Consider the following 10,674-nt stretch of genomic DNA (forward strand, 5'->3'; position numbering starts at 1 on the left):
CTGTGTATATTATTCAGTATCAATAGTAATATTATAATTATTAATATATAATATAAATATTAATAATTACCATCATAATTACAATTATGATATCATTTAATGTTTATTCTTATTTAATATTTTAATTTTATTTCCACAATGCATTAAAAATATAATACAATTGACGTTAATTTTAAATCTTCAAATAATTTCAATTAATTAATTATTGTTTGAATAAATTATATCAAACATTTAATTTTTCTAAATTAACCAACAAATAGACATAATTAGAGCTTTGCTCCTAATATTTTTAATATAATAATAATTTTTTGTCACGACCATGTATATAAATTATTTGAAAATTTAATATTTTCTATAATATTGATATGTGTTGGGTCAGGACTACAAAAATCTTTTAATAATTCGCTATTAAATCCACAATCGCTTAAATTTTCTTTACCAAAAACATTTTCTGGAATTTTTGGTACATTTCCAGATTCCATTTCTTCTGTAAAAATACAAATATCACATGGTGTTCATATAATTTTTATATAAATAACTATAATTTTGCCAGAAAAAATATTTACCAAAATTATTTTTCATTGCTGAAAATGAAGTTGTTGACTGTAATCCTGCACAACTTGCAGAATATTGTTCTAATTGACTAGATTTCATTAAAGAACAAAGCAAAGGTAATACATGTGGCAGAAGAGGTCCTTTTAATTCCATAGAAAAATATCTCTCATTGTCAACACGAACTATACTTTCCTTAACCTTCAAAAGTGAAAATAATTTATAATTTATATTATGTTTTAATTTAAATATAAGAATATTTTACCTTAATTGGTTTTAATGTTGCACCATGAAAAGCCACTGGTGATAAAAGAGTCGGAGGTACTCCTGCCAAAGGACCAGTTGTTGTAATGGCAGACTTACAATTAATTAAAAAATTAAATAAAGCTTGTGCTTCAACACCTTTTACAAAAATGAGGGATTCTTTCATATTGTCTATTTCAGTTTGTCTTTCTAATGTCATTCTTGTCTAGAAGAAAATTGTATAATCTATAAATAATGTATTAAAAATAAAATTATGCATATCTGAAAATTACCTGAGAATTATTAATTTTACGAATTTCGGAATTTTCAACTCCTAGACTTTGCAGCCATTCATCTTGTGTCTCATCATCCTCATCATCCAAATTTTGATTCTCTGTATAACTGAATGTAGTATTTGATGCAATTGAATCTACTGTATCACATCCTGAATCAGTTACATCTGACCGTCGTTTAGAATCTTTTCGCAAAGGCATTGTATACTCAATTTCTATGAAAAATGTGCAAACTTAAAATAAAATAGTGTTAAAAATTTTTTCCACATATTAGATTTTGCTTATACCTTCTTGTTTTAAAGATTGTCGGAAGCCACGTGTTGTAGGAGTCAAAAGGGCATGAGCTTCAGAAATTCCACATATTCCAGCAGCACGAAATAATACAGTAAAATTGTTCGTGCAGACATAAAAATATGGACATTGTCGTGCTCTTAATAAATGAAAAAGTGATCTGAAGCTTTCACTCCATTCTTTATACAAAGCTTCCTTAATGAACATGTTGTTTATTATCATAGAATTACTTACTAAAGTTGCACTCACTTTGCCAGTGGAACGAGGAAATAACTCTAGCCATGGTAATGAAGGATGCTGCCATATTAAACAGCATTGATGTAACCTGTTTAACAAATATTTTAATTAATGGATATTTTTACTGATACAAACATAAGAATTACCTTGCATTTGGACTAGTATCTAAAGTTGAGTGTTGTTCACTAATATCCAAACATCTTACAAAACCAGTAGTACCCGAGGCTTCTTCACTAGTTTTTAATTTACAATTCCAAGGAAATGGTTTTGGCGACATAAATCTCATTTTAGTTTTTAAAGTCCAATCTATTGGAATATATTTCTCACCTTTAAGTGCTTCTAAATTCAAAATATCCTTATTTATTTCCAAATTTAAAAATGCATCGCTAAATGTTAAAGGATAATTAGGTATTGAGTTATTCATTTCATTCACTTTTGCAACCTTAATTTTTAATAACTCAAATAATGTATTATCATTACTAGTTTCCACATCTGCTGGTGTTATATTCAACATTTTACATGTTTCATTTTTACTGAAAGGATTTTTTCGCTTCTGATTTGCACATTGATTAGAATCAATACTATTAGATTTTTGTGTGGGCTTTAATTCTAAATTTTTTCTATTGACGTGTGCATTGTTCATACGTGCTTGAAGAGCACGTTTTTTCATTTTTAGTCGATGTAACTGCATTACTTCTTCTGGTTTCTTCCACTCTAGTTGCAAATTATTTTGATTCTCCATTAGTAATTGAGATAAACTTTGTCATGCTATTGAACAAAAATTATAAATAATAATTAATAACAATGTTTAATATTAAAAAATATAAGTATTTATTAACATAACATTAACATTCTTTGAGATAATACTAATTTTTTATTTCTAATTTAATAAACACTTCACAATTTATTTCCGTTACGTTCTACACAATTATAGGTTATATTTCTTATAGTTTAATTTTACATTTCTGTTTATTTAATATTAAAATTTTAAATATTTTTGACAATATTACAAGAAAAAAGGAAATAATTAAATATACATACCGTTACTTAGGACTTTTTTATCAATCTGATTTCACTGTCAATTAAATAGATTTCCACTGTAAACAAGAGCCATATTTGAAGAATTTAAACTTACTAACGTACTATGTATGATATATATATAAGTAGTATCAAAATGAAATATATATTTATAATTACAATTGTAGAATAGATTTAAAAAAAAAATTATAATATGTATCAAAGTATCGAGAAATATTTGAAGCACCCTAACTGGAGGGATAAACAGTTCGTTACATACATAGGATGTGTATACGAACACATGCATAGATACATAATACATGTATATACATATTGGAGTTCATCGTCCCTTCAACTACTATTTATTTATGCAATTAAATGTATTTTATTAGATAAAAATTAAAATTTCATTTCAATAAAAAGTTTTATGTATGCAAGGTGTTTCTTTTATCTTGCTTATCCCGAAATGTTTGATATTTTTATCAATACAAAAGAATGTACCAGGAGTAAAAATAATAAATCACATTAATTTGAATTTTGAAATTCAATATACTATTAATCAATCCTATCATTCTTTTAAAAGTTTAAAAAATATTAAATATTTTAAGATAGGAAAATCGACAAAAACTAATTTATCGTGGTTTAAATATTTTCAAAAGATTTGGATATACGTATTTGATTTATATAATATTATATTACATAATTTTATATTATGTTATATTATATACGTATAGTATGGAAATCATCAAGATCTAACATTAGATCAAGAGTAGAACAAGAGAATCCATTACAAATATTTACAGTCAGATATTGGTTTAAAAATAAATCTCCAATTGGCAGCAAACTTTTTTGGAAGTTAATCTGCATCAATGAATTATTTTTTATAAGATCTAGGTCAGTTTATGTAAATTTATATATGATAATTGTTTGGAATCAAATAAACTTAATCAATTTCCATGACTTAGAAATATGTTCTTAATTCATCATTTTGAACAATTTTTTCCTACTCCCGTTTAATCTTCATTTCCAAGATATTCATAAAAAATTTTCAATGATTTATGATTGATAGTACATACTTTATTCTGCTTCTGAAGATATAATTTTACAAGTAGTGATTGTATAATGACATTCAATATAACAGCAAAAATATTTCCGACTTTAACAGACTTGACTTAAAATAATATGTAATGATATAATATGCATATACATAATAGCATTATAAATAGTATTTAAAATAATGACCTAGATCACATATTTTAAATTATCAAAACCGATGAAGTGAATCTGACTCTGAATGTGTAATTATCTTACATACGTAAGCTATGTAAACAAACTTGAAATTATAATTTTTAGTGTATGTGTTATTCGATTAGCAACCATCACATAGCGGCACTATAGCATAGAATATAGATTATAGACTAACGATAAGTAGGCTTACGAAGGTGTGAATTTCCATGTAAACATACAATATCGTTCTTCTTTGTCACAGATGAGGCTTTGTCATATACATATGTATGATGTTAGCATAGACGAGGTATATAAATTTGTTATTTTGAAATAATTTTTAATTTATCGACATAATTTTGGCAATCGAATAACACATACACTAAATTATATTTCTCAATATGATAACAAAAATATTTCTATCATTAACAATATACTTTATATAACAATAATATTTTAAGTTAATTTAATAAGTATTTTAAGTTAATTACGCATGTAATTTTTAAAGAAATTGCGTTTTTCTCATTCATTATTTTATATATAGCCGTAAATATATATGAACATGTTCTAATCGTTTTACTCAATGATCGCTAGTCGATTTCAGGAAAATGGTATATAAACTAGAGTATGAAAGTTATGTATTGAACTCGGAAGTTGGAAACGTCACGGGACATTTTCTTTAATATAAGACTTTGTGTTCAGGTGTGATATGTTTGAAAACTATGGAGTAAATGAAGTGTCTGTTTTGCCATTTTTCAAATATATGGCCACTGAATAAAATAGGTAGCTTATTTTTTGGTGTTTGTATTTAACAAAACACAAATAATTTATATGTAAAGCTCTATTTTGTTCAAAAATACATGAATAATACATAAAAGAATTATATTACATGAATAATATTAATAATAATACATACACATAAATGAATAATACAAAAAATACATAATTACGCAACAAGTGCGCTAGCTGTGGAACTTTCGTACTTCCAGTTTGCTGGAAGAGTTCCTTTAGATTTGTAATAACGTGCGAGTCTATGAATTCTAGACTCTACAAGAATTAATCTAAATTTGCTGTCTTTATCTTTTCGATTTCTTTCTAAATGTTTTCTTATAGCTACTGCTTTTTTAATCAAATAGTATAAATCTTCTGGTAAATCAGGTGCGAGACCCATACTTTTAACTATCCTCAGGATTTTATTTCCAGTACGGAAACGTACTTGAGCAACTCCATGAGAATCTCGAAGAATCACGCCTGAAAAATTTCATCATCTACTTAAATAAATACATTAAATAAGTAAATTTTTAAAAAATGTAACACATATTAAATAATTTCTAAGTTTGTTTTTGATAAATACTTATAATAGCATGACTAAATATCACAATCATTTTAAAAAACTTATCATGTTTTTAATATTGCAATTTATTTACATTATAAACAATGGCATAAGCATTGAATTTTAATCAGTTTGCTTGAAAAAAATTATATCTAAACAAATTTTGATAAACAAAACATAAAATATATATAAATAATAAAGGTATAACTTATAATATACAATTAATATGTTATATTAATATCTAAAATCATTTTTAAAATTTTCAATAAATTAACTATATCAATTGTATGAAAAGAAATTACCAATTTGTGATGGAGTATGTCCTTTTTTTGCTAATTTATAAATCAACTCCTTGCAATCCTCTGGAGTTAATTTGAGCCAGGTAGGGACACTACGTCTATAAGGTAACGCTGACTGGGATATACCCTTTCTGCAATATTATAAAATTTTATTTAAATACTTCATACCTTTTATATAACAATGTATACGTAAAAAATGATATTAATATGAATCAAGAAAAGTACAATTAATTAATTCCTTCGAAAATACAAAGATAACTGAAAAAAATAAATTGAGGTTATGTATAAAAAGAAAATAAAAATTACAAAAAATTTGTAAAAAAGATAAGTTTTTTTCGACTCCAAATTTAAATGAGAATATGGTTAACATATATTAAAATATAAATTATTTTTAAGAATATGCAACTATCGCGACTTTTAAGAAACATGTGGAGGCTGAAAGAATATTGTTATAATAATTTTTTATTCAATTCATTTATGAAATCATACTCTGATACAAAAAAAAATTAAAAAGCATGCAAGAAAAAAACTAATTTTAAATGTAATAATAATTTTCACTAAAATTCAAATAATCTTACCCTGGTGCGTGCATACGACCCATCTTTGCGTAGTTCTCATTCAAATAGACAGATTCCGTGCGCAGTTCTCATCCAGAGACAACAACGCTCTTTTAATCCAGTTGGAAAATAGTAGAACTACGAAACTTAAAATTTGTGGAAAAATTGATATAAAAATTATGACGTAAAAAACAATTGAAAAATATTACGATCGTAGAATATTTAATGTCGCACTAAAAATATTATTTTAATCAAATTATAATTAATTTGAATTTAACTATCAGTTTCAATAATAATTATTGATAACACGCTAAAATACAGTATAATTTAACAAAACGTTGCGTAAAACTAATACAATTATACAAAAAAAACAAATAATTTTAAATTATAAATAAACAACAAAAATTGGAAACCCTGAGAGATTATTTCAAATATATACGATATACATAATTAAAAGTTACAATCGGAGTTAAGCCAAAAGTTAAATTCTGCTTCTCTTTCGGCTCTAACTTGCAGCGGATGATTATCAAAAAATCAATTCACGATCTAAATAAACTTGAACAATTTAAATTTTAAAAATGTTCCAATTAAATATTGCGAGCACGAATATTTTTTTTAACAAAATGTTCATTTCATTATTATAATTATTTCATGTAAACTATGGAATATATAGTTTCTGGAAAAATTAGACAAACAATGAGAAAATAGCACAACTTCGTAATATCTTATGATCTCATCGAAGTGTGATTCCAATCTAAAATATTTAATTTTGTACATTTGTTTTTTAAATCTTATTAAACAAACATTATTTTGATAACATAAATGTTCTTTTAACTTTATACTAGATTTTTTATTTATTGAAGATATAAAGTAACATAATATTAAAGGTACAAAATGATTAATAAAAAAATCTAGAATAATATATATAATTTCAAATCAATATATAAAAAAATATATTTAGAAAAAACATAATTATGTAAAATATAAATTTAAATATTGTACTGAAATAAATACTTTTTAATCTTTGATTTTTTGAGTTTATCCTGTAATTTTTGATTTCTGAGTTTTACTATTCTTTTTGGCGGTAGTTAGTAGGTTTCTGTTTAACTTGTGTAGGTGGTTTCCTGTTTTTTGGTATTTTCGTTTTTATCTGTTTCTCTCTTTGAAGAATGATCATTCTTCATTTAACATCATTAGCGCTTAGGTAGTAAAGCAGATAGCATGTTATCTAAAACCGAATAGTTCGAAGTATTTGTTACAGTTACCCAGGCGAACCTTCAAGGACAGAATTCAGTGTTCATACCTTGGATGATCCAACTTTTACAACTGGAAGTCTCATCTCGTAAAGACCATCCAGACCAGAGCAACTTAAACACGGAGCCACCACAATCTGTACAATCGCAAAAAAATACACTCAATGGATAATAGCAGTAAAACAGAAGCTCAATGAGGATAAAATCAAAATTGAAGCTACCCGAAGACGAAAGTCAATGTCGCTCTTTGATTCACTACCGGTCACCAAGATTAACAAAATTGAAAGTATGGACATCACAAATCCTGACATTCAAACAAAAAATAGGTTCAGCTTATTTGCTGAAAATCTTATGATCGAATAAAACACTGGAAAACAAAGAATCCTTCACGGGTAACCCTTTACACATGAAAATCCTACAGCTAGCCCTAACCTACCAGTCATAAAATCTCATAACACAAAATCTCCTCCTATCTACGTATAGCCTACACGGCAAAATAAATCATGTCAAGCTTCTGGATGCTCTCAAGAAAAAATATAAGAACGCTTTTCAAGTAAAATTTACCTCAAATGAACTGAAAATTATGTTTGCAAATTTAAATGATTTCACTGATTTTAAAATCATATGTCAAAAGGAAAATATAGAATACTATACCTACTGTCAGTATGGAGAAAATAACTGTAATATTTAAAGGTCTTACAAGACTTCCAGAAGCTACGATATACATCTGTACAGAAATTCCAACGCACACAAAGTATCCGATTTATCGTGTTATTTTCGCACTCAGGACATCTCTAGCACAAATAAACTACATCAGATATATAGAAAATATTAAGATTTATTGGGAAAAATACGAATCACACAAACCTGCCATTCAGTGTTTCCGTTATCAAGCCCACGGTCACACCACAACAAATTGCAATAAAAAGTCTGCGTAAAGTGCGCTGGTCCACACGATTCCAGAGCTTGCAAAAAAAATATTTGAAACACCACCTACCTGCACAAATTGCAAAGGAAGTCACTCAGCGAACTTTTTAAAATGTCCTGCCCTCCTAGCTTTCATCTCCAAAAAAAAAGACGCAAATCCAATCAGTACAACAACCTTCACCTATCCTTACTCATATCATTTCCTCATCCTTCCTCCCAATAAAACCTTTATACTCTTCCTTCTACTCAGTCCATAGACGGACTAACAAGGCCTAACTTACCCAAGAGCACTAACATCTCAACCACTACTCACTCCTTACTAACAGATCAACAAAATAATCCAGATATCACAGTTCAACTCGATCAACTTAAAACAGCAAATTTCGACTTATTCTTAAGAATAATTTCTTCAATACGAAAACACTACATTAAATGTAGTGTAATAATCTTGACAGAGTTAAAGCTACAATCTTAATAATCAAAGAATTGAAAAATTGCCATTCATGAAAATTCTTTGAAATTCACATTATGAAACGCAACCAGTCCAAAAAACAAAACACTAGAACTCCAAAAATTTCTTATAGATCATAACACAGACATTGTCATCATTACTGGTTAATGCAAATTATAACATTTATAGAAAAGATGGATCCCCCACCACCACAAACAGACCAAGAGGAGGAGTACTCCTAGCCGTACATAAAGATATTCTCGTTGAAGACATCCCTCAACCTACTTCCCCTAACATAAAATAAAATTGAAAACGACACTCATCAGTGCCGCATATGTATCTCCGAAAACCAAAATAAACTAAACCGATTTAGACAATATTATTCCCTTTCACGGAACAGGACACTTCCTTATCGGTGGACTTCAATGCCAAAAACCGTATTTGGAATAATTTAAATAGCTAGGATTTAAATAGAAACGCTAACGGATCGGTAATCAAAAACTATTCAGAATTCAGAAATTACCAAATTATACACAGTCCGACTTACACCCATCAATATTTTCCTTTCTAACATACCCTACCTCTTCAAATGCCAAACCATTCACGACCTACCCTCGAATCATCTCCCAATAGAACTTCAAAGGCAGAAAGAAAATCAACAACGACAGAACACACTGGACCGCATACCCCAAATTTTGCAATAGAATCAACATAAACTGACATCCTACTAACAAACTGGACGTAAACGCAGAAATTAAAACCCTCACATACCACATACAGAAGGCATACCGTAACACCACACAAATAGTTTCAGCCCATTACATAAGCCCAATCATTAATCCGCTTCTCTCCGACTCTCTCCGATTATAAAAGACAGAAACAAAATGAGAGAAAATATCAAAAGACCGGAAATCCGATCTATAAATTCCGAAGAAACATCCTCACAAGCACTATAGAATAATCCTGGAAAAAAAAAAAAACAGAATTTGGCAGCAAAACCTTGCAAACATAAAAAATACCAATCACACGCTTTTGCAAACTTTCAGAATTACTAGAGGCTCTAAAACCAAAATCCCCGTACTACAGGACACAACGCACAACACTATTCATTGCACAGATGAGGAAAAATCTGAAGGCCCAGCTCGAAATTTTGAACAGGTAAACTTGAACGCTTACAACACATAATCTCCCATAGAACAAGAAATTGAACACAAAGCTACTCATCAAATAAATCTCTCCAACTCGAGAAAATTTCCTATTGTGCATTCCTATAATAATCAAGGACATGATAAAGAAACTTTCCAATAACAAAGCTCCTGGTCCTGACAAAATAACTGCCATTAAATTGAAAAACCTACCAACTAAACCCATAGTACAACTATATTACATATACAAAGCTTGCTTAAAACTCATCTATTTTCCAACTGTTTGGAAAATGACAAAGATTATACCAATACTGAAACCAGGAAAACCCGCTATATGCATCTCCAACCAGCTACAGATCAATCAGCCTCCTAAATATCTTGGCAAGATACTTGAAAAAGTCATCCACCAATATCTCCTCACCTACATAGAAATATCTCAAGTCACAATGCCACAACAATTCGACTTCTGAAAAGAACACTTTTGCATGCACCAGCTACAGCGCGTCACAGAATATATCATTATAGAACGAAACAAAAAAAGAATTATACAACTCTTATTACTGGACCTCTAAAAAGCATTCGATTCAATCTGACATACTGCCCTACTAGAAAAACTACATAAAACGAACATTTCTGCACAGCTCATCAATATCATAACTAGCTACCTCCACAGCAGAAATATCTCAATAAACAGATCAAACTCCACAAAAATGTCTCAGCCGGTGTTTCTGAAGGATTCATACTTGGCCCTCTTCTTTCATATTATATAATAATTTATAAGAATTTTATACTATATATAAATTCTTCCCAGAGCCCAAAATACGTACACCGCCATGTACATATGCAGATGAC

At 28.4% G+C, this 10,674-nt stretch overlaps 2 protein-coding genes across 4 annotated transcripts; both read right to left on the reverse strand.

Annotated features, from left to right (window-relative positions):
* Window positions 1–229: 229 nt before the first annotated feature.
* Window positions 230–2,780, reverse strand: LOC122531687 (protein downstream neighbor of son homolog). 2 transcript variants are annotated; one of them, XM_043659804.1, is made up of 7 exons: window positions 2,658–2,780; window positions 1,763–2,384; window positions 1,376–1,704; window positions 1,089–1,303; window positions 818–1,021; window positions 567–753; window positions 230–484 (listed from the first exon to the last, which is right to left on the reverse strand). In XM_043659804.1, the coding sequence occupies exons 2-7, from the start codon at window positions 2,356–2,358 to the stop codon at window positions 312–314; spliced, it is 1,704 nt and encodes a 567-aa protein (XP_043515739.1). In that variant the 5' UTR covers window positions 2,359–2,384; window positions 2,658–2,780; the 3' UTR covers window positions 230–311. The 2 variants fall into 2 exon arrangements, with proteins under 2 accessions (XP_043515739.1, XP_043515738.1); XM_043659803.1 differs by having other exon boundaries at window positions 232–487.
* Window positions 2,781–4,657: 1,877 nt separating this feature from the next.
* On the reverse strand, window positions 4,658–6,162 carry LOC122531688 (40S ribosomal protein S13). Of its 2 annotated transcripts, XM_043659805.1 has the most exons (4): window positions 6,068–6,162; window positions 5,493–5,620; window positions 4,793–5,108; window positions 4,658–4,729 (listed from the first exon to the last, which is right to left on the reverse strand). In XM_043659805.1, the coding sequence occupies exons 1-3, from the start codon at window positions 6,088–6,090 to the stop codon at window positions 4,804–4,806; spliced, it is 456 nt and encodes a 151-aa protein (XP_043515740.1). In that variant the 5' UTR covers window positions 6,091–6,162; the 3' UTR covers window positions 4,658–4,729; window positions 4,793–4,803. The 2 variants fall into 2 exon arrangements, with proteins under 2 accessions (XP_043515740.1, XP_043515742.1); XM_043659807.1 differs by having other exon boundaries at window positions 4,707–5,108.
* Window positions 6,163–10,674: the final 4,512 nt, after the last annotated feature.

This window comes from Frieseomelitta varia, unplaced genomic scaffold (genome assembly GCF_011392965.1).
Source record: "Frieseomelitta varia isolate USP_RPSP 00005682 unplaced genomic scaffold, Fvar_1.2 scaffold_411, whole genome shotgun sequence".
In the NCBI taxonomy this organism is placed as follows: Eukaryota; Metazoa; Arthropoda; class Insecta; order Hymenoptera; family Apidae; genus Frieseomelitta; species Frieseomelitta varia.

What these genes read in the sequence shown, in the direction of transcription:
- LOC122531687 (XM_043659803.1), bottom strand. Translation starts at nt 2,358, where the DNA reads ATGGAGAATCAAAATAATTTGCAACTAGAGTGGAAGAAACCAGAAGAA. An exon ending in GATACTAGTCCAAATGCAAG is followed by an intron (nt 1,705 to 1,762) that starts GTAATTCTTATG and finishes TTTGTTAAACAG; the next exon opens with GTTACATCAATGCTGTTTAA. An exon ending in AGCAATGAAAAATAATTTTG is followed by an intron (nt 488 to 566) that starts GTAAATATTTTT and finishes GTATTTTTACAG; the next exon opens with AAGAAATGGAATCTGGAAAT.
- LOC122531688 (XM_043659805.1), bottom strand. Translation starts at nt 6,090, where the DNA reads ATGGGTCGTATGCACGCACCAGG. An exon ending in GGTCGTATGCACGCACCAGG is followed by an intron (nt 5,621 to 6,067) that starts GTAAGATTATTT and finishes ATAATATTGCAG; the next exon opens with AAAGGGTATATCCCAGTCAG. An exon ending in ACATACTCCATCACAAATTG is followed by an intron (nt 5,109 to 5,492) that starts GTAATTTCTTTT and finishes GAAATTTTTCAG; the next exon opens with GCGTGATTCTTCGAGATTCT.